The sequence below is a fragment of the Geotrypetes seraphini genome, chromosome 14 (assembly GCF_902459505.1).
Source record: "Geotrypetes seraphini chromosome 14, aGeoSer1.1, whole genome shotgun sequence".
Lineage (NCBI taxonomy): Eukaryota > Metazoa > Chordata > Amphibia > Gymnophiona > Dermophiidae > Geotrypetes > Geotrypetes seraphini.
Genome location: NC_047097.1, coordinates 59,352,765 through 59,376,769, shown reverse-complemented (window position 1 = coordinate 59,376,769; position 24,005 = coordinate 59,352,765). Strand labels below are relative to the sequence as shown.

At 42.9% G+C, this 24,005-nt stretch overlaps 1 protein-coding gene across 1 annotated transcript; it reads left to right on the top strand.

The window, feature by feature from the left end:
- The first annotated feature begins 1,565 nt into the window (after positions 1 to 1,565).
- On the top strand, positions 1,566 to 23,048 carry LOC117348632 (glutathione S-transferase P 1-like). The gene is made up of 7 exons (XM_033920970.1): positions 1,566 to 1,751; positions 5,857 to 5,892; positions 11,428 to 11,540; positions 12,856 to 12,943; positions 16,362 to 16,465; positions 18,416 to 18,523; positions 21,522 to 23,048. Coding segments are annotated over exons 1-7 (639 nt in total). The 5' UTR covers positions 1,566 to 1,750; the 3' UTR covers positions 21,711 to 23,048.
- The last annotated feature ends 957 nt before the right edge of the window (positions 23,049 to 24,005 follow it).

Sequence of the window (24,005 nt, the reverse complement as noted above, 5' to 3'; positions counted from 1 at the left end):
CTGCAGCACTGAAAAGCAAAAAACAAATGTAATGGAAAAATAAGCATGAGCAGAAAAGACAGGCTCCTACCATCTTGCTTGTAGAGAGACAACTGAGGAATTGGAGGACAGCACAGAGAGATGGCAGGCGGAGCAAAAGAATGCTAATGAGGCTCTGTACAAGAATTCTCATGGGAACAGACTGACTACCTTCAGGTTCAGGAATAATTAGGGTTACCAGACATCTGGGAAAACCTGGAAAGGTCCTCTTTTTAGAGGACTATCCGAGGTCCTGGATGGATTTTCTATAACCAGGCAGTTTGTCCAGGTTTTGGATATCCCCAAGCTCTGGCCACATCTGGAGGGCATATGAACATGTGCAAATTATGTCACACACATTTGCGCATGCTCCAGGACCTTCAAACACAGCTGGAGCTTGCCGGGGAAGAAGAGAGTAGGTTTGTGGGGGCAGGGCCGGGTCAGAATGGAGCAGGGCCTGAGGTGGAACTGGGTGGGGCCATGTGTTCAGGTTTTTGTGGCCGGAAAAATGGTAACCCTAGGAATAATGTGTCTGTCAGCACTAGAAAAATTACCACCAGCCTCCCTTGTTTTTTTTCAAGTTTGTGTAACTTGCTGCTGTCATAGCCATGAAGGTGATGCCAACACCCCTTTTTACTAGCGGGGATGCTGAGCCCCAAGAACCAAATTCCTATAGTGCAGGGATCTCAAAGTCCCTCTTTGAGGGCCACAATCCAGTCAGGTTTTCCCCAATGAATATGCATTGAAAGCAGTGCATGCACTCATGCATATTCATTGAGGAAATCCTGAAAACCTGACTGGATTGCGGCCCTCAAGGAGGGACTTTGAGACCCCTGCTATAATGTTACCACATGGGTAGAGAGGAATACGTTGCTCCCTCCCAGTCTACCACTAGACCCCCTAAATTGCAGGGAACTGGTTGGGAAAATCCTACACCACTCACCCACAATCTTTATCTGTGTGCATGGGAAGAGGGTGGTGGACACTTTTAGTTACATACTCCAAAATATAATTTTGCACCACCTCGGGTTATCCTCAGCCTCATTCACTTGAGGACTGGCTACATACATACATTATTGGCAGGGGAAGCTCATAAAGGGCTCCACTGGAATCCATGGGGAAGGGGGTAGACAACACAGTCATGTTATGCACAGGGCAGCACAGAGAAAGTTGCACTGGCATCCAGCTGCCTACGTTTATGCTTCACATATTGGATTTAAGCCCTGGTTCTCTGGCACTTCTTCTGTAACTATAATCAGCTCTGCTGGGGTAGGATCTAACATTTCACATTTCTGCTGTCTGAGGATTATAAACAGCTTTGTCTTTCTGCTTTTCCTTGTTTTGTGCCGAATCTTTTAGCAGTCTCTTGTGTGTGAAGTACACGGGAGCCCTGCGGGTGTGGACGTTCCTATTGCAAAAGGGATCACTTTTCACGCCTTTCTGTTCTCTCCAGCCCCCAAAAATTAAAGCCCCCCCCCCCCCCCCCCCCGTCCAATTCTAGGCTTTCTGCCACCTAAAGCTTTAAAAAAAAAAAAAATCCACCCCCACAAAGAAAGACAGTTCTTTTCTCCTCCCTTAAATCTCCCGAGCTCATGCTGATTTGGCAGAAACGGCAGGCACATAAAACCCGCTACTAGACAGAGCAGAGGGACAGCCAGCGACGGAGCAACGGCGAGAAGGCGCGAGACAGCCCCCCGCTTCCGACGGACACGCTTCAGCCGCGAAACGAAGAAGTAAGAGCGCTGGCGGGAAGGGCGCACGGACATGCGCAGACTGGGTGCCTCGTGCTTCTAGGGCCTAGGCCGCCTTTTACCTTTTAGTGGTCTAGGAAGGCGCTGTGTAGTATATGCATATATGTGTGTCAAAACAACCCCCCCAAAAAATAAAATAAAATAAAATTGGAGGAACTGGAGAAAAATATTCGAATAAATCAAATGGTATATGATATCTCCAGTTGAAACCTGCGCTGGTGGCAAAAAAAAATGCTCAATACCTTAGTTTTAACCCCTTGTCTACACTAGACTTCGTTTTCCAAACAAATATGGCTGACTAGGGGGAAACGCCTCAGAAGCTGCAGGGCAAACGTTGCTCTATCCTAACTTGATTTTAAAGAAAATTGTTAAAGACTCAACTCTTTGATAGGCTGCTATCTTAATGCATTCTGCTTCATTTTTTTTTCAATCAAGTTCCTTATATTCAACTTCATGCATTTGATCTGTTCTATGTATTGCTTCTTTCCCTGCCATGCCGGTATTTTCAGTGGGGAGAGAGCAAAAGACTCCTAAAAAATGCTCAGAAAAGTGAAACTCTGAAGTTTGAAATCTCTGAAGTTGATAAACGATCATCTCTTGGAAAGATATGGTTACCACAGAGGTTTAAAAGTGTGTAGTATTGGGTCTCCTGAAGCAGAACATTCGAAACGGGGGCCGCGTTGAGACCCCTAAGAGCCCTTACAACCGCAAACCTTAAAGTTTGTACAGATAAGTGTATGGTATCACTTTTCCAATGAGCAAGAGTTTTTTGTGCATAACAATTTTGAACAATTTTTTGTCGACTTAGCAAAATTCATTCAAACAAATTACATTTTTACCAGTGGTCAGAAAGTGATGTTCTATAAAATAAATGCAGTGACTGGACGGTAAACTCTTGTCCCAAGGGGAGGTATCCACCTCCCCTTCAGAGTTTCACTTTTCTGAGCATTTTTTAGGAGTCTTTTGCTCTCTCCCCACTGGTATTTATTACCATTATAGTCAGTCTCTTATTTATTTATTATCATAATTATTTTACTGACTAGTATTTACATATGAGTCCCTGTTTGCTTTTCTAACGATGCCGGTATTTTCTGCATTATATTGTAAATGCTTTCTGTCTTTATCTGTTTTTAAGTCCATTATTCTAATTTGTATTTTATCTGTATCCCATGTATTAGCTCACCTTGTGAACTGCCTAGAACTTTTTCGGTATGGTGGTAAATAAGAATAAAATTATTATTATTGCTCTGGAGCTATGAAGGGGAGCTCAAATGCTAGATTTGTTTGAAAATGAAGTCTAGTGTTTTTTTCAAATTTTTTTATTAGGATTTTATATACCGCCTATCAAGGTTATCTAAGCGGTTTTTACAATCAGGTTCTCAAGCATTTTCCCTATCTGTCCCGGTGGGCTCACAGTCTATCTAACGTACCTGGGGCTATGGAGGATTAAGTGACTTGCCCAGGATCACAAGGAGCAGCGCGGGGTTTGAACCCACAACCCCAGGGTGTTAAGGTATTGAGCATTTTTGCCATCAGCGCAGATTTAAACTGGAAATGTACCATATGTAAATCTCTTAAGTATGGGCCTAGAGCCCCTGATTAGAGAATGACATGGGGACAAATTTTTCCCGTCCCCAATGGTACTCATTTTCCCGCCCCGTGCCCTCGAGTTCTTTCTCTGTCAGCTCCGTCCTCATCTGCACAAGCCTCAAACAGTTTAAAATCATGTGTTCATGTTTGTGCGTTTAAGGCACAGCTTATAGAGACGAGAAATTGAGTTCTGGCAGGGGAAAATTTGTCCCCGTGTCATTTTCTGCACTAGATTAGTAGATGTGTGTATGTGTGCTGTTTTTTTCTTTGCTGAATACAGTGGTTGACCTTTGATTTGAAGCGCTGATAGGGAAAAGAGGGTATCCTTAATTGCCCATTGACTGTGGTTTCCAGGATGTTCATACCAGGGGGTGCTGAAAGATTTCTCAGCCCCACCAAGAAGAGAATGAGGTGGATATGGTTCATTCAATGATCTGAACCAATATCAAAACATAGAATTTCGTTTCTGCAAATTGGCACTTAACGAAACAAGATGACACTCTTTTCAGCCACAACGGCATAATAAGACTCAAAATTTAGGAAGCTGGTTGGTTGGGCTGAGAATTTTTCAGCACCCCCTGGTAAATACAAAAATCATAAGAAAAAAATACATTAGCATATAAATGATAAAATTACTGTGCATACTCGTATGTGATTTTTATTAACATAAAAATGAATCTAAATGTTATAAAGCTGTAGTTTTTGGGTCAGTGGTTTCAGAAATCCATTCAATTGGAGTCCAGTATATGTGTGAGTGTGTGCATGCTTTTGTGTGTACCTTACTTTCAGTGCTGCACATGACTCATGGCTGCTCCTCTTTTAAAGGGTAGCCCAACACTGCAGCACCTTCTGACACATCCAGTTTGTTCAGTGAAAGTTGGGTGTGATAAATGCCCAGCATGCTCCCTTCCTAAAACACTAAGGTTACTCCTATCTTACCATCGTCCATGTTCTTCTCCTTTTTTAACACTGGACTGAGGCATTCATGTGACAGGCGCTCTCTCTTATTTTATCTTAGAAACAACATTTAGATAAATTCAAGACCAACTTGAAGACGTTCTTATTTCGTGATGCTTTCGCCTGTCCTTAAAGCCACCTTCCTTTTCTTCTCCTCTTCTTCTCTATTTCCCTTCTTTGGGGTTTGTTTGGTTTTTTTTTTCTTCTCTCCTTCACTTCGCTAATTCCAATTTATTTAACCAACCGCTTTAAAAAAAGCTACCCTTTCCAATATGTTTTTTTCCCATTCCCACTTTCTCCCTTTCTTCTCCAAAACATGTAACTTTCCCCCTCCTTTCCCTCTTATCCTCACTTTCATGTTAGTCAAGTTATGTTTTTGATGTTCACCCATCTGCTTTTTATATTTATGATTCTTTTCTCTTTTTATAATTTTATTGTAAACCAGCCAGATACCTGTTGATGGTCGGTATATTAAAAACTTAATAAACTTGAACTTGAAACTTGATGGGCAAATTGATCTTTTCTAAGAAAAAGTACTGAGTCTGTCTGTAACCTTCTTCTCCCAGCTTGGGAAACAGATAAGTGCCAGGTTTTGGGTTATGGAGAAACAACTGGATGGGATGGGGACTGGCCAGTAGCTAAAAGCTCCTCAAAAGTGTACCAGAGTTCCCTAAATAAATAGGATATCCCAGGAAGATGAAAAATGGGTCAGAAAGAAATGAGAAATCCACTATTTATAGCCCAGCTGATTAATACTATTAAAGTGCTATAGGTATTCTGGAAAGGGGAATGACCCACAGTGTGATTTGCATTATCCCATCTCCAATCAGTGTATCCAGTAAATAACTGGCTCTTTTATTGGGGGGGGGGGGGGTTTGAAGTTAATGTTGGAACCGAACCTGACCAAATATAAACCCTGTGGTGTACCAAGGGCAGGATGGTGAGTGTGGTCCACCCTGGGTGCAGGCAGTAAGAAAGTGCATGGAGAAGCCACCGAGCTGCAGTCCAAATTTGCACAGCAGTTGACTCCACCTCCACTGATGTTAGCTTCCTGTTCCAGGGCAGGAGACCACAGAGCTGACAGCTGCACACACACAGACTGCATCCCCTCACCACTCGTGTACCTTTCCCCTCTGCCTGGAGGATGGAGAGCTCTGCCCCAGATGGCAACCAAGCTTGGTATGCTACTGTATAGACCAGCTAGGCTAGCAGAGATAGATATGCATAAAATTGGTGCAAGGTATGGAAATCTCTTTCATAGTAAGTTCAAAGAAATTTGGTAGTAAAAATATCTGGAAGAGCTAGAAATCTGCACACAGTTATTAGCCAAGTAGATTTGAGCAGCCACCAATTATTCCTGGGAGTGAACCTCAAGAAATGCATCCTTTCCTTGGTAAATACTTCCTGAGGTCCCAGATTGCCCCATGGTTGGAGACAGGATGTTGTGCTTGATAGACCTTTGGTCTGGCCCATGGTTGGAAACTCTTAGGTTCTGATGTTCTTATTTTCAATATGTACACTTTTTTTTTTTTTTTTTCAGTGCCTGGCTACGTTATCACCTATTTTCCAGTGCGAGGTAAGTCTGGACCTCTCTCTTTTACTTCTATCGGGAATTGAGGGGAAAGGCAACTCAGATCCCTGCTTTATACTTTGGTGGCACACAGAACTGTGCAGGAGCACACAGTGTAACACAGATGCACACTTGCATTTCTGCAGTGGGGCCAGGGAGAAGGGGGTTAACAATTGCAGTATGCCAGCTGTGATATTGATAATAGGAGCCAGCTCTGTGTGTGCCAGTGGGTACTGGGTATTTTGAAATAATATTTATTAGGCATCTGATTAGGAGATGAAGATGGCTCATATCACTATACTATATACCACTGTAAGTCACAAATGTCACCTACTTGATGATGTAGGCCAAGTGTCCTGCAGCTACCACAAAATACCACTGGGTTAGGCTTAGAGAACAACAAGATGACAAAATTGATCACAGTTCCCGTCCCCATGGATAATCATGGGAAACAATCTCGTGTCATTCTTTAGTGTCTCTCTCAGCATTCTCCCAGCATTCTTCAATGCAAGGCCTGAGGGTCAGTGGCTGTGCCCATTCATACTCTGATTCTTATGTGAGCCAAGTATAGGATAATGAAGCCATTGTGATATCACTGATGATGTTGGCTCTTAGGCATTGGTGGAATGAGGCATTATGACATCACAATATCTGCTCTGGATACAGGAGACTCATTCTTTAGTGTCTATCTCAGGGGTGGGCAACTCTGGTCCTCGAGGGCCGGAATCCAATTGTGGTTTTCAGGATTTCCCCAGTGAATATGCATTGAAAGCAGTGCATGCAAACAGATCTCATGCATATTCATTGGGGAAATCCTAAAAACCCAATTGGATTCTGGCCCTTGAGGACCGGAGTTGCCCACCCCTGGTCTATCTACACCAGCATTCTTCAATGCAAGGCCTGAGGGTCAGTGACTGAGCCCATTCATACTCTGATTCTTAGTGAGCCAAGTATAGGATAATGAACCCGTTATGAAGCTCCACTCCCTGTCAGGAGTCCAGTTCAAGTCTTTGAGTCTTTTCTCCCTTTTACAAAGACCCTTTTCTGTGTAGTCAAATTGTATGCAAATCAATTCATCAAATCCATTGTAAATGTCATCCAGTCTTCTCTGCTGTTGGGGAAAGCAGCACTCCAGGGTAATAGGGGTAGCTTTTTCTAACACCACCCACTTAGTGTTCCACAATGAATAGTACCACCCTATTAGGAATGAGGTTGATCCTGCTGTACCTTATTTAATCCCGGTTACCTATCATCCGTCCCTTGAGAAACCCTTGGGAGAGTTAAGCTCTGGTGTATCCCCTCCTTGAGGAAGCATTGTCTCACGTGATGGGACATACACCCAATCACAACCACTTCCACTGTAGTGTATTCCTAGTCATTGTTTGAATCAGATCCAGTCATATTTTTCTCTGAATGATTTTTTTTATTGGCTGTCAAGAAGGGAAAAAAAAAAACCCCAGTGGAACAAGAAAGCAATTGTATCTGGATGAAAGTCAGTTTATTGAAAAGTTCAGTAATTGCTTTGTAGCTTTAAACTCAGCTGTAGATGATGCAAGGGATATAAAGAATCAATATATTGAAAAGTCCAATAGTTTTACAGTTATCCCTCAGCTGTGGGAGATGGGAAGAGATGTGATTGAACTCAGCTATATTAGGACCCAACATGGTCCATGTTTCTGCAAATCATGCCTTCATCAGGAGACCGTATGTCATTGCATCATGTCCGAGCATGCTTGGATGCCGTCTGGGGATGGGGTTGGGGGTGGAACTTGACAGGCTTGGGGGCGTGGCTATTTATCCAGTTAACCCTATGCAGGAGGAACTTGGAGTATCTTTGCATGGCTTCAGCTGGTGAGGCTTAAGGGTGTGCCAGAGCTCGGTAGGTCTTAGGCCAAATTAAATGGGCTCCAGCCAACCTGGGCCCACCCACGGCTTTGCCACTCGATCTCCTTTTATCGACACACTGATTTCCTAAGCCAGCCTCTCCTTTCTTTCTCCTTTGCTCTTCTAATTTTTCATGCTTTTTTATTCCTGGTTTTCTACCCACCCTGCCTTTGTTGCTTATGAATGTATTCTGCGGGTTCTCACTGGGATGATTTCTCTGCCTGCACCAAAGACCACCAGATGCTTGCTTTGGCATTTAGCAGTTTAGCTATAGACTGGTTTAGTATCATGCATTGGTTAATAAATTCAAATACAATTAAATCTGAAATGTGCAAGAAACCAGGACTGGATCAGTATCTTAACATGACATGGGCATGGGTATCTCTGGATCTGTTCAGTAGAATGACTCCTGTTTAGAATAAGACACGCTGAGCGCTGCCCTGCTCATTTGTCTACTGTCATATTTTCTTGCTTTTGAATCAGTAAATAAGTAATTTACCAGATGTGAGTTTGATACATCTGAACTCGGAATAATGCTTAGGTTTAGCAGATGCTTTTTCAGCATAGCTAGAGGCGTGTTACATGCAGGTATTTCCCTGATCCTGGAGGGCTCACAGTCTAAGCTTGTACCTGAGGCAATGGATGGTTAACTGTCTTGCCCAAAATCACAAATTGCCACAGTGGGATTTGAACCCACTATTCTAACCATTACACTACTCCTCCAATCTTACCTTGCCTTTTAACTATGAGAACCTAAGAATTACCTTACTAGATCAGACCAATGGTCCATCTAAGCCCAGTGTCCTGTTTCCACAGTGGCCAATCCAGGTCCCAAGTACCTGGCAGAAACCCAAATAGTAGCAGCATTCCATGCCAGGGCATGCAGTAGCTTCTCCCATGACTATGGACTTTTCCTCCAGGAACTTGCCCAAACTTTTTTTAAAACCAGCTATATTAACCGCTCTTACCACATCCTCTGGCAACGCATCCTAGAGCTTAACTATTCTCTGAGTGAAAAAGGTATTTATTACAGTATATGCAGGGCTAAAGCTGACTTGAGGTCAGGGACTTATCACCAGAGGGGGGGGGGGTGTCTGCGTGCACATTTTCTGAGCAAGCAGAATTAAAGTTCAGAATGGGAAGATAAGGAGGGATTGGCTCTGATTTAAGCATACATTTCTGAGCTGGGTGAAGGCCGACGGCGAGTCTACCCCTCCGCCTGCTGGAAGTTTTGACTTTTTTCTCACAGAGCCAGTGCTACCTGGCAGTCCGCCCATATCTGGCTGGTATTTAGTAGAAAGAGCCAGCAACCAACTGGAACTTTAAGCTAGAAAGATGAGTATGACAGCTGGGTCAGGGTTATGGACTTGACGTACTGCCTTTCTGTGGTACAGTCAAATGGTTTAAATTTATTAAATGCAGGTGCTATCTCTGTCCCTAGAGTAGGGTTACCAGACGAACGGATTTCCCCGGATGGTTTTCAAAACCCGGCACTTTGTCCGGGTTTTGAAAAGCTTTCCTTCGCATAGTAGAGCATCCGCGCATGTGCGGATATAGTGCATGTGACGTCATCGCAATGCATGCGCGGATGTCCTGCCTGACGAGAGCAGGCATCAGGGGGCAGGACCAGGGCGTGATGGGTGGAACTAGGCGGGTCTAAGGGGTCTGGATTTTCCTACCCTAGAGGCCTCACAATCTTAAGTTTTGTACCCGGGGCAATGGAGGTTTAGGAGTTACATGAAGCTGCAATGGGGACTTGGTCTCGGCCCATTAAGTTATTCCTCCACTTCACTCAACCCCTCCCTAGCAATGGCCAAAGATTTATCGTAAACCAGAAAGTTACTTGATTAATAAAAAACTAATTTCCTAAGCTGTTAACATTATGTTTGCCATATTCTCTGCCTGGTCCTCCCTGGATTCAATGGAAAGGGGTCATTTATAAGAAAATTTTAATTTACTGTTTTGCTTGTGAAACCAATCCCAGAATGCTTGTGACAACACCAGTAACTGATCAAATAATGGGCAGTAGAGGATTTTTTTTTTTTTTTCCTAGGGCCTAGCATCAAATGACGAAGCAGCCTTATGGATAGAGAAGTGGCCTGGAAGCCAGAGTTCAGATCCCACTTAGAGAATGACACGGGGACAAATTTGTCTCCATCTCCGCAGGAACTCAATTCCCCTGTCGTGTCCCCAAGAGTTTTGTCGCGGTTCCTGCCCCTGCCCCATTCCTGGAAGCAACCATAATGGAAAAAAAGGGATAAAAAAGCAGAATTTGATAAATTATGGTTGCCCATTTAAAAATATGTGGAGAGAACCGTAATAAGGTTAGAATGTCATGAATGATTGGAAGTGTATGGATTGATATGTATGGATTCTGCACTCTGTGTATGTGGAAAAGGGATGGCTGGGTTATGTTTGGATACATGTGTATCCCTTGCTTATGTTAATAATACTATAAGAAATGTTTTTAAATATATATTCTTCTGTCTGGATATTTTGTTAAGAAAATTTTAAAAAATATTTTGGAACTAAAAATATATATATATATTTATATACCGCCTAGAGCAGGGGTAGGGAACCGTATTCCAGTCGGGTTTTCAGGATTGATTTCCCCAAGCAGTGCATGCAAATAGATCTCATGCATATTCATTGGGGAAATCCTGAAAACCCGACTGGAATACGGCTCTCGAGGACCGGCGTTCCCTACCCCTGGCCTAGAGTCTCAGCAGTTTCCAATATATAGCACATACATAACATTGTACAGTAATTCAAAACAACTTAAAAAGTGCAACCTAAAAACTCCTTAATATCATCCTTCAGTTAAATGTAGAATAAAATCCTAGGGAGCAATTCACAGACATGCATCGACAAAAAGCTTTGTTTTAAGCAATCTTTTAAAGCGAAGACGATCTGGACATTGGGCCTCTTCTATCAAACTACGCTAGCAGTTTTTAGCGCAGAGTCGCGCTGAATGGCTTGCACTGCTCCCGACGCTCATGGAGTTCCTATGAGCATCTGGAGCAGCGCAGGCCATTCAGCGCGGCTCTCTGCTCTAAAAACTGCTACTGCAGTTTGATAGAAGAGTCCCGTAGTCTTAATTGACCCCCGTAGTTTATCTATAAAGAAACACCCATGTGCAAGAGCATTTTTAGTTGTATGGCCAGAAACAGCTGCTGACTGGTTAAATAACTTGTTTGCAGCTAACTGTGAATATTCAGCGAGACTTAACTGGTTATCTCCATTGAGTTTACCATGAAACCGGCTAATTTGGAGGACTTATACTGTTAGGTGCTGATATAATATAATCAGTTAAATTGGGCTATATCAATAACAGTCCTCTCTTTGACCGGTTTAACTTAAGTGGTCAAGTTTTATTTTTATGTTATGAATGCCAATATATTTTAATCAAGCTTTATATAAACAACAGGGTTAAGTTTTAGCGGCCAAAAATAAAACCAGATATTCAGTGCTGATGGCCAGATATGGCTGAATATCCGGGTATAATGCTGACAGCGGGCATTAAAAGTGCTGCCCGCCGGCGGCTGAATATCGGGCGGTGGGTTTCTTTTTAAAAAAAACCCTGAGGAGTGCACCTAGAGTCCCGATGGATAGAACGGGGTCACTGCCCAATAATATCTTGTTATTCTCCACCCATAGGACGTGCAGAAGCCATGCGGCTGCTTCTTGCAGACCAGGGCGCCGAGTGGAAGGATGATGTGGTGCCACTCCAGAAGTGGTTTGCTGGAGAAGTGGACCTCAAAAAGACAGCCGTGAGTAATACGACAGAGTGAAAAAGTACTGGTATTGCCTTGGCATATGGGCCCTGATTCTACAAATAGCGCCTAACGTGGGCGCTGAGGAACGCAAGTGTCAGTCGTACGTTAGGTGCCGAAATTGACCCCCTAAAATCAACTCGAACACTCTCAGCAAGCTGGTGTAGTGTTGTGCCTATTGGCACCTAAAAGGGTCTTAGGCACCAGTAGGCATTGAAGCCTTGTGTGTACTCTGTTTATGCCAGGGTTTTCTTGGCTTAAATGAGTGCACCTATGTCAAAACAAGCCCATAATTTGCCCCTTTAATTCAAAACACACCCAGGATCTGCTTATTTTCTGCTAAGTGCCTTGGAGTAGATGCCAACCTTGAAGTGGTAGGTGCCTACCATATAATTAATTAATTGAAATTTTCAATGAACAGCACCGATTAAGGCTTTCTAAACAATTAGGTGCCTGAGCCATAATGCAAAACTTCAGGGGATCCCAAGGCCCTGGATAATTTTCTCGGGGCTCAGCTAGTGAGGCTAGCAATCACTAGTCCTGGGGGCTTAGCTAGCGGGGATAGTAATCAAAAGCCCCGGGTTCTATTCTGGGAAATGCCCCACCGAGGGTTTCCCATTTAGCCAACTTCAACCGTTGATTTTGCCCTCTGACTTTAGAACTCTTGCGCAGGGGATGGTTCTGTTGAGGTCAGACTATTGTAACGCCCTCTATCCCAGAATTTCTAAAACAAGAGGGAGAGCGTTGCAATTGGTACAAAGTGCAGCAGCTAGGCTAGTACTGGGTGTCGACAGGATGGCACATATTATGCCAATTCTGAAGAAATTCCACTGGTTACCAGTTTTATTTCGGGTACAACATAAGGTCATTTCTGTGATCCATCAAACTGTTAATCATCAAACACCATGGTACTTTCAGCAAGTTGTGGCGCTTTATAAGCCAAATAGATCTTTACGATCTGAAAATTAAAGGTTATTAATCCCAATAGTGCAGGAAATTGTGTAGTCACTAGAACGATGACATTCTGTATTGCTGGTGTTAAGATGTGGAACGCTTTGGTGGATCAATTACAACTATGTGTAAATCATCTCCAATTTAAGAAACAGTTAAAAATTCAGTTGTTTGTTATTTGAACAGAAGAAACTATTTAATTATGGAGATTTTAAGATTTCAGTTTGTCTGTTATTTTATGTTTGTATTTATTGATGTAAGCCATTTAATCTTTTCTTTAAACGGTATAGAAAAGTTTTTTAAATAAATAAATATTTCCTCAGCTTGTGACTTCTCCCTTTTGATATTCTTTATTCATTAGGTATTTGGTCAGTTACCACAAATGAAAGATGGAGAGTTTTGTCTGTATCAATCGAACACAATCTTGAGATATCTTGGGCGGAAGTACGGTGAGTCGCTGGAGGTGGGCCTGTTATGTCAGGGAGGGTCTCCGTGCAGCACTATTCTGGGCTCTATGGAGAGAGAGGATGTGATCCTGACATGGCTACCACTGTTTGGGACACCTTATCCTCAAGACTCTGTTGTGCGGTGCTGAAAAGTTCTCAGCCCAACCAATCAACTTTCTAAATTCTGAGCTTTATTTTGCCACTGTACCTGAAAAGAGTGTTATCTTATTTTGTTAAAAATGCCAATTTGCAGAAATGAAATTCTATGTTATTGACATTGTTTCAGATCATTGATTAAACCACATCCACGCCATTCTCTTCTTAATTAGGCCAAGAACCTTTCAGCACCCCTCATATGCCAGGTCTTTAGTTGATATTTCTCTGAGCACATAAATATTAGGTGTGCCAATCAATGTCATACCTAGTATATTTAACACCTGGGCCATCATTTTTAAGACCCCCTTTATATATAAAAATTATTTTAGTAATAATCCACGAGTTGCACAACAAGGATGCACCTAAGAAAAAGGCAGTATCTTAAACACTGCTGTGAGCACTAGAATATCAATACACCCTTTGTAAAACTAAACAAGCCAGATTAGTAAAGATTGATCTTGCACGGTCAATGCTAACAGAAAACTATGTCTTTTTCATACACACAGAACACAGATACACCCTCACCCAATATAAAATAAGTAATCGCAAACAAAAAATAGAAATATGTAAACAAAAGTTAAACTGAACCGCCAAGAAACCAGACTCTACATACAGTGCAAAACCACAGAAACAGGGATGCATGTCCACTAATACTGTGCAAGATATAAAGATATCAGATGTAAGTATGAAAAAAAAAAGACAAATAACAATGACCACTTTATAAATTAACATCTCTCTCTTCTCTTTTCCTTCCTTCTACGCCGCCCCACCCCCTGGTCTTTCATCTCTGTCTCCTTTCCTTTCCCCAATGTCCTAGAATTTCTCTCCTCTCCTTTCATCTCTCCCTTCCCTCCCCCTCCATATTCTGACCTCTTTCTTTTTCCCTCCCTGTGGTCTTGCATCTTTCTCTCCTCTCCCTTATCCCTCCAGTTTGATAGTTTTCTCCCTTATCCATCCCTCCTCTTCTCCTCACATCTGGGTGCAGCATTTCTCTTTCTCCCCTTCCTCCAGATGGGTACCTCTCTCTCTCAGGCCTTCTCTCTGTCACACCCACTGAGAACTTGTCTTTCGTCGTCAGCAGTGGCAGCCTTCACAATTCATTGCTGTGGCCAGCATTGGGCATTCTTCTTTGCTGGTCTCGGTTACTTCCTACATCTGCGGAGGCAGGACCCATCGGAGAGGAGAGCCTAATGCCAGCCAGAGCAGTGATTTGTGAAAGCTGATGCTGCCGAAGAGGTTCCCAGACCATGGTGGCCCGCTGGAGCTGTGGGGCCCAGGGAAGCTGCCCATTTGCTCCTATTAACACCAGCCCCAGGAGCACCCTCTTATGGTCTTCACCCAGGGCAGACCGCCCCCTCCTTGGTACGCCACTGATGCTAATACTGGGTTGTGTGAATAATCTTTAATGAATACTAGGTGCTCATGTGCATTCTAAAATAGGATCCTACCACATGTTCTCAGGGAACCTCTAAAGAGGAACCCAGTTATAATTCTGCTTCTATATTGAATAAATATAGGTGCTATCCCCTGGATTTTTTAAATAGCAGGCAAATTTACACACGCAATATTGCATGCTATTCTGAGATACGCACATAACTAAAATGGCTAATGAGCCAATTAGCACCGATAATTGGGTGCCAACAAATTTTGGCATTAATTGCCTACAAATTTGGATTTCCACATACATCTTTTAGCACACAACACAAAAGGGGCATGGCTGTGGGAGGAGCATGGGCAGTCAGGGACGTTCACTAAAGATCACGCCCCTGAATACCAGTGATCCGTACCTAACCTATGTGCCAGGATTTACACTAAGTTTCAACTGATGTAAATCCTTGTGCCCAAAGTTTGGCACGGAAATCAGTTCTAAGCTCAATTCTAAAAATGGTGCCCAGTGCGCAAAAAGATTCTGGGTGTACTGCAAGACACCGACGAGGAGAGGTGCCAGCTGACTGCGTACAGGACGTGCCTCTCACAGCGAGTGTCACGTCTTGTAGGCAATCAGCTCTCTCCTCTTCACCGGCCCAACTCCTCCCCTTTGCACCACTCCTCCTCCAGCACCCCCCCCCCCCCCCACAGTGGCGTAGTAATAACGGGCTCTGTGCATGCACAGAAGTCAATATGATGATATCACACATGTACGTGATGTCATTGTGTCGAGGTCCGCGCATTTCCAAATGCCCTCCAGCCGCAGCACGGCTTCAGAAAGTTTGCGAGACACTGGCTTATAGAAAGTGGATTTTTTTTCAGCGCTGTTTAAGTGCCATTTACTGAATCTAGTCCTGTGTGTCTTTGCACCTACTTTCTACGCAGGTGTACCTGTCATTATTTTATAAGAGCCCATTTGAACACATTAAGTTATTTTCTCTGTGCTGAACTACCTTATAAAATTACCTCTGAAGTACAGTGGTGCCTCACACAACGAACTTAATCCGTTCCAGGAGCAAGTTTGTTATGTGAAACGTTCGTTGTGTGAAACGCGTTTTCCCATAAGAATACATGTAAAACAAAATAATTAGTTCTGCAGCCCTGTTTTCCCATAAGAATACATGTAAAACAAAATAATTCGTTCTGCAGCCCTACATTTCCCTCCCTCCACCTCACCTTATATGCAGAGTTTGCCAGCTTTCTTTTTCACCCAGCCGCACGCTTTCAAAAAGCTGTGCACGCGCAGCTGCTGGAGTTGATCAATGTTCTCTTCTCCTGCAACTTCCGGTTTCCGGTTGCGTCAGAGGAGAAGATTGAACAACAGAGCATGCGCGCATGTGCTGCTCTTTGAAAGTGTGTGGCTGGCCGAAAAAGAAAGCCGGAAAACTCGGCATCTAAGGTAAGGTGGAGGGAGATGATGGAACACTGCATTCAGACAGGAGGGTGCTGCTGTTCCCGGCTCACATTAGGAAGCGGCGAGAGTAGTTCCGCCCCCCCCCCCCGGGCCCCTCGGGCGACTTCGTTGTGTGAAACGAAGTTCGTTATAGGGAGCAAGACAAAAAGTTCGTTATGCGCAGCGTTCGCTGTGCGAGGCGTCCGTTATGCGAGGCACCACTGTAATAGATATTGCAAGGGGACTATGTACCAATGGCTTTTGGGGACATGTTGGCTGTGTCATGACTGCGTGCCAAATAAACTGGTTTTGCTGACTGTGTTGCTAGGCAGTCAGTGATGGTGATTTTCAGGGCAGTATTTCACCCCAGGTTTCTCCCACGATGGTATCTGAGGCCTGACCAGACTCTGCATTTTGCTTCTTGCATTCATTTTTCCACCGCAGACCTCTGTGGCAGCAACATTAAAGAAGCCGCAGTGATTGACATGGTGAACGACGGCGTGGAGGACCTACGCCAGAAATATGCGGGTGTTGTCTACTACAACCGCGTAAGTAGAGCGTAAGGCGCCATGGTTTCGAGAGTGAGAGAGGTGGACAGTGAGGCAATTCAGCTTTCAGAATGTGCTGGGGTTAAACTTCCTTTTCCGGTTATAGTGACAGGTAGATTGTGATCGTGATGGTTTAATTTAGGGCAGCAAAATTGGTAGAATATTGCTGCTCTAATTTTTGAGGGGTTATGTTAATATGTGATTGTACTGTTACTGAACATATTTTTATGTATCCTGTCTTGAACTATTATGAATGTTTTTGGGGTTTTTTTAATTTTCATTTTTACATTGTATAATACATCAAAGATAAACTTTGAAGGAAACACAGGATTCTTAAATACAGGATTCTTGTAAAGAAGAAAAAATGAAGTCATTTACATTAAACTAAACGAAACCTTAAGTTTGTATACCACATCATCTCCATAAAGATAGAGCTCGGCACGGTTTACAGGTAATTCAATAAACGAGCGAAGGACATAATAAGAAATTAGAGGTTATGAAGAGGATAGCTAGCTTTACATTATAAATAGATAGCTTTACATTTTGGAGAAAAGCCAGGTTTTCAGATGCTTTCGGAATAACTGGAATGAGCCTAGGTTCCGCAGCGGGGCAGGGAGGTTATTCCAAAGCTCAGTGAATTTGAAGAAAAGGGATTTCCCTCATTTCCCTGCATACATGACGCCTTTTAATGAGAATGAGAAAGAGAAAGAGAGAAAAAAGAAGAGAGAGAGAAGGAGAAAAGAGAGAGAGAGAGGAAAAAAGGAGAGAGAGAGAGAGAGGAAAAAAAGAGAGAAAGGAAGAGAAACTAAACTAAACGAAACCTTAAGTTTGTATACCGCATCATCTCCATAAAGATAGAGCTCGACACGGTTTACAGGTAATTCAATAAATGAGGGAAGGACATAATAAGAAATTAGAGGTTATGAAGAGGATAGCTAGCTTTACATTATAAATAGATAGCTTTACATTTTGGAGAAAAGCCAGGTTTTCAGATGCTTTCGGAATAACTGGAATGAGCCTAGGTTCCGCAGCGGGGCAGGGAGGTTATTCCAAAGCTCAGTGAATTTGAAGAAAAAGGGATTTCCCTAATTTACCTGCATACATGATGCCTTTTAACAAGGGGAAAGATAGTTTGAGTATGTGGGCAGATCGGGTAGTGTCAGGTCCACATAACATACAGTCCACATAACTGGGAGAAAGAAACAACACTTTCCACGGAAAGGTGGATTCAAATAGGAAACAAAACAAAAATGAAGAAAAAAAAAAAACTAGGAGAAAACAGTTAATCTAATTCAAAAGACCAGTAAGATATTATTAAACATTAACATCAACATCTGGGGTTCTGGAGATAGCTTTCCCTTCTAAGAATTGTAGGTGTTCTGGTTCATAGAACACATATCTATTATTCTGATAGACTATATAACAGTTGCAGGGGAAACGCAATTGCATTTCTCCTGCAAATGTTATTCTGTTAACCACTTAGGGATAGGTGGTCTAGAAATTTTTGAAATAAATAAATTAAAATTCTGCATGGGATAAACTCACCTCCTTCCTTCTTGCAAGGAGTCAATTGGAAAGGGGGTTGGCAACTGCATTATTAACTATAGAAACTATAGGAGTGGCAGTAGCACAGCCAGTGGATCACATACGATCACGCGACCCGAAGAGGGAGGTAGGAAACGGGAAACAAGCACGCAGCAAAATTCAGCTGGTGGCTCTGTAGACTTGGGATGAGGTTTCTAATGTACCTAATAATCGAAAGGATCCTTTGAAGAACCGCAGTCGCGCAGTGCGCACCTAGTGCCAGGACAAAACCAGTGGTGCGCCGGGAGTCAGTGCAGGGCATGCAACAAAAGGGAAGCATGAAAAGATGTGCAGTTAGCTCTTCTGTGGTCCCGTCAGAGATCTTATGGACACTAAAACTCATTTTAAGCTTCCTTCTCGCAACAGGAACCTGGCCCAGAGAAATACATCGAAGAGCTCCCAACTCACCTGAGCCCGTTTGAGAGACTTCTCTCCCAGAATTCTAAGGGCAGTGGGTTCATCGCAGGAAACAAGGTAAAGTGTCTTTATCGCCACCACACACAGCCAGCCCTGGCACACTTAGAGCAGGTGGTCAGTCCGCCGACTGTTCTCTGCTTATCCCCTTTCCATCATAAGCCCCGTGCCCAACCTGTCCAAGAGTTGTGGGAAGCTTGCAACAGCGGATTGCAGAAGGCCTAACTGCAATGTTTCTGCTCTTTATTTTCTGTTTTTCTGCCATGTGTTATTGGTCTGCTCTCTCTCGTTGTTTTCCTCTATTACACTGTATCTGTGCTGTCTGTGCTTTAGCTGCAAAAGAATATAACAAGATCTCTCCTGACCATCATAGCATCTTTGTCCACTGGGGAAGACATTAGACAGCCAAAGGCCCTCCAAAGCGGTGGTCTTAAACTTGCAGCCCGGGGGCCGTTTCTTGATCCTATGTCTCTTTAGCTATAAATGACAATATTATTATTAAGACTTAGCCAAAAGGAAAGATTTATAAACTATAAAGAGTTTTACCTCAGGCAAAACTGTCATTTCTTTAATAAGACATTAACTATTTTTTTTCTGAGGCCCTCCAAGTACCTACAAATCCCAAAATGTGGCCTTGCAAAGGGTTTGAGTTTGAGACCACTGCTCCAAAAGCTGCAAGTGCTGGCTTATTTTTCCAATATCTACAATGGGGCCAATATTGAGACTGCAGGAGTTAGCCAGGCTGACTCCCACAGTCGGCACCGAACACAGATATTCAGTGCTGGGCTGTTTCCAGTGACGGCACTGAACATCCAGTTTATTTCTGGCTGCGATCGGTGTAGTCGGCTAAGTTGATATTCAGCGCTGGCTGGCTACGTTTGTAGTGGCTAAAAATAGACTAGCTCTTTACACAGCCCAATTTAGCTGCAAATCTTAGTCAGCTAGCACTGTAAATTTCATGGATAGCCACTAAGCGCTAATATTCAGTGGCCATCTCACACTGAATATTAGCACTTTAGCTGGCTTTGTGCTAGTGAACTGGCCAGGGGCCAAATATTGCCCCAGAGCCATTCAGTATGGGCTGGATCTTTAACGGTTCCTTACGCAGTATAGTTAGAGAATAAAAGCTTGAACAACTTGACTCTCTAAATTGTTCATCTTAGCAATACAGTCAGCGGGTTTCAGTGGATTCTGTGGGGCTGATATTTAGCACTATTTGGCTGGCCAGGGTCGTCTGCTGGCCAGCCAAACAGCTGGCTGTCCGCTGATAAAGCCCTGCTCCTAAATTGTGCGCAAATCAGGCGTATTGTATAACAGTGCACCTAACTTTTAGGAATGCCCACAATCTGCCCATGCTCCACCCATGGCCTTGCCTCCTTTTGAGATTTGCGCAGTAGAATTTATGCGCATCAGTTTATAGAACGTGCATAGAAAGTCGTGTCTGTAAATTCCAATTTGTGTTAGTAATTGCTTAATTAACAAGGTAATTTGCACTGATAAATGGTAATTAAGTTGCATACACAAGTCGGAAATTCAAACAGATTTGAGTGCATTTTAGTTACAGTATATTGAATCTGGGGGGGTGAGTTTATAGCCTCGGCCCTTACTGAGTTTTTACAAAATATGCAGAACTCCATCGAAGAAACACATATATTGGGTTCCATGCACAATAAAAGAACTGTTTTATACAGTAAATGAACAGGTTAAAAAAAAAAAAAAAAAGAACAGCAACACTCGAGCACAGATGCATATAAGTAATATTGCCTTTTAGCTTATGCGTGTATATGGCGCCAGTTACACATGTAAATGGTGACAGTTTTAAGGTTGCAGGACCCTGGGGTAGGTCAGCCATAACCAGACTTTTGGTAAAACTTGGATGGGTAGCAACCCTCGCTGTGTGGCAATATTTCTCTTACTCGCATCCCGCTGTGGGAAACTCTTGGCGCAAACTGGCACCTCCCGCTGATCCATTACTGTAGAAAAACTGCTTCCGCCGTTTTAATGAACATGTGAAGTGAAGGGCAGTTCTGTAAATACAACCCTGCCTTTAAACATACCTCACGTACTTAAATAAAGCGGAAGGTAGTTTTTACATAAATAAATCGCCATAAGCACTGTTCATTTATTTATTTGAATACTATTCCTTATTGAATCCAACAGCCAGTCACGAAACGCAGGCTCCAAAAATTTCTTAGTTTCATCTAGCACACTGTAGCAAATGAGAGAACCCAACAGAAGTTAGGATGAAGCGCTGCTCTATAAGGATGAGCGTAAGGCGAGGTACACCTGGGTGAAGCATGAGATGGATAGCAGGTGTCTCCTAGTTACACACATCCTTACTGCATTTGCATACCCGCAGTTATACCAGGTCTATGGCTGGTGTAACCGCAGATCAATGCTGACTTACACTGGTATTCTATAACGGAACTGGGTGCCCTGAAGTTCTCACCATGCTGCACTGGTATGCCTGAAAGGAGGAGGTCACTTACAGAACGGTCAGTCTACCAGTGAGTAGATCAGAGGTGTCCAACCTTGGCCCTCTTCTACTTGGGTTTTCAGCAGTTCCCCAAGTAATATGCATGAGATCCATATGCATACAATGGAGGCATTGTGTGCAAACAGATTTCATGCATTTTCATTGGGAAAATCTTGAAACATTAACAGGGTTGGGGCCCTCACGGACCAAGTTGGACGCCCCTGGTATAGAATTCACTGGGAAATCTAGTCCAGATGTTTTCAACCCAGTCCTCAGGGATCACCTGGCAAGATGGGTTATCAGGATATCCATAATGAATATGCATGAGAGAGATTTGCATGCAGTGCCTTCTTGGTATGCGAATCTCTTTCATGAATATTCATTATGAATATTCTGAAAACCCGACTGACTAGATGGTACCTGAAGATTGGGTTGAAAAGCTCTGTTCTAGTCAACCACACAATGACTGTTTTTACGATCCTGGCCCCATTGTTTATCTTCAGCAAATCCAGCTGATTTGTTGGCATGCTGGATGTTCTGCCTCATTACATCACATCATGTTTTTTCCCCCCCTTGGCACAGATTTCATTTGCAGACTACAACTTCCTGGATATGCTTCAGAATCACCAGCATCTGGCTCCAGACTGCTTGAAGTCCTTCCCTCTCATGTTAGCTTATTTGGATCGAATGACCTCCCGCCCCAAGCTCAAAACATACCTGGAATCAGACACTCGCAAGAACTGCCCCATCACCCTTAAGGATGTCAAATGAGATCCTTGGCAACTGAGGAGAGTACAAGGCATGATAGAAGGGCCATCAATTTGAAGGTAGTAGTGTTATTTTTGGAGGGGGAGACAGAAAGGTGATGCTTAGCTATTCCAAACCCTTTAACAATTGAGTGGCTGACACATGTTGTCAGAATCCCTTTAAAAAATATCAAGAACTATAGGAGTCACAATTCTTAACAAAGAACCTTCAGAAAAAGAAAGCTGAAAGCCATCATTAAAAAGGCTGTGTGTTTAGCTACTGTAGTTCTCCTCTGTTGATGGAAAATGAGGGAGGAAGGGCATGGAAGAGACTGAAGTATCCATCTACTAGGAACAGACTAAGGCCTGGATTCTATAAATGGCGCCAGTATCAGCAGCCACTGATCACGTGTAAATCACGCATCGGCGCCATTTACAAAATCGCACCTGTGGGAAAGCTAGGTATTGGAAATGTAGGCCAGTGTTCCAGGCCTACATTTCCGGAGCCTATCTTTGTATGAATCCTTTAGGCCACCTAATGCCACATCCAGCATTGGCCACGCCCATAGTGGTGTTCAGCAGCCTAAAGCGCCTATGTAGGTGTGATTCCAGCGCCGGTAGGCGCCTTGAAACTCAATTTAAAATGTTATTTGAATGGCGTTTTTAACTGAGATAGGGCACCTAAAAAAATTGGCACCAGTTCAAGAATCCAGGCCTATGTGCCGTATCACAGACATCATTAACCCTCTCCTGAAGATACACATAGCCGTCAGATTTTCAAGATAAACACAATGAATATGCATGAGATAGATTTGCATATAATGGAGACTTATTACATTCTTTGTGGTAATCCCAAAAATCCAATTGAGAAGGTTGAGTAGCAGTGCCATAGCATACCATCAGTAAAAGTGCAAGATTTATCTAGAGCAGTGCTTTTCATCCCAGTCCTCAGGGCACACCCAGACAGAATTTTAGGATATCCGCAATGAATATGCATGAGATAGATTGACTTGCACTTCCTCCTTGATATGCAAATCTTTCTCATGCATGTTGATTGTGGAGATCCAGAAAACCTGATGGAACTTGGTGTGCCCCAGGGACTGGGTTGAGAAAGCCTGCCTTAACCGATCGCAAACACATAGACACATCTAGATCATTAATCTTGTATGTCTTCATGTTTAATGTTTTATCATCTTGCTACTTTTATAACTGTTCTACTGTAAGAATTTTAAGATTAGTGGACTTTAAATTATATGAAATAAACCTGTAAAACCAGCAATAGAGTTTGTTAATTCCATTTTTTTTTTAATTCCCAATGATGGGAAAAGTTAATCTTGCAACCTATAAAAGATTTTTGATACAATTTAAGGGATCTCTGTTGTTTATTTGGTGACTCCATAATCCAGAAATGACTGATTACTGTACAGGGGGACCACTGAAAAGTTCTCAGCCCAGCCAACAAAGTTGGGGCAATCTCCATCGAGGGCTATACACTTAGACCACGCACCGTTTTAGTAGCCTTCCTCTGGACTGACTCTGAACCAATCTGACATAGGGCAGTCCTTTCATATTTTGGTTCAGACTGAAAGATCAGGATAGGCCGGCCCACCCATTACTTCAAATGTCAGAGGAAGAACCTGATCTTTCTATCATATCTGTTTTATATTGTGTTTGATGTTGCTCATAAACCATTTTAATATCTAATGTTAGTAGAAGTTAAGAAAACCCAATATTGTTTGGATCATAGGAGTAAATGTTTTTCTTCTAATGAGTGCTGATAAAAGTACATATAGTTTGAAAATCTGCAGTCCTAAATATATGATAATCCTCTCCATACTCGATCTCAGTCAAAGTTACTTCCTATGCTATTTTACAGTTGACCACTAGATGGCACTGAGATCGCAATGCATAGGTCATACAGCCACAGACTGGCCCAGGTGTTTTCAGCTGAGAATCCAAACCAGTACGATGCAGAGGGCAAAACTTCTAAATCCTTTGTCACAACAGCCTCATTGTCAAACGGATTACCGAATGTTCTGGTTCAGGAAGCTGGAAGCCTCACAAACATCAGCACAAGTTATCCATAAAAAAAAAAAAAAACAACCAAGGTCCAGCACACTGGATCCATTCCAATCAAAATTTTAAAGCACATAACACACAACTCGAGCAACACATTCATCACTGGCTTTTATAATACATATACTATTTACAGAGACATGAACCACAGGGTATGTGTGGTTGTGTAGGGCAGGAAACATGGGTGCAGGTTACTGGTGGGAACTGTTTAAAGAAAAGCAGTTGTGAATGCAAGGTAAAGAAT

What these genes read in the sequence shown, in the direction of transcription:
- LOC117348632 (XM_033920970.1), top strand. An exon ending in GTGTTGTCTACTACAACCGC is followed by an intron (nt 16,466 to 18,415) that starts GTAAGTAGAGCG and finishes TTCTCGCAACAG; the next exon opens with GAACCTGGCCCAGAGAAATA. An exon ending in GGTTCATCGCAGGAAACAAG is followed by an intron (nt 18,524 to 21,521) that starts GTAAAGTGTCTT and finishes CCCTTGGCACAG; the next exon opens with ATTTCATTTGCAGACTACAA.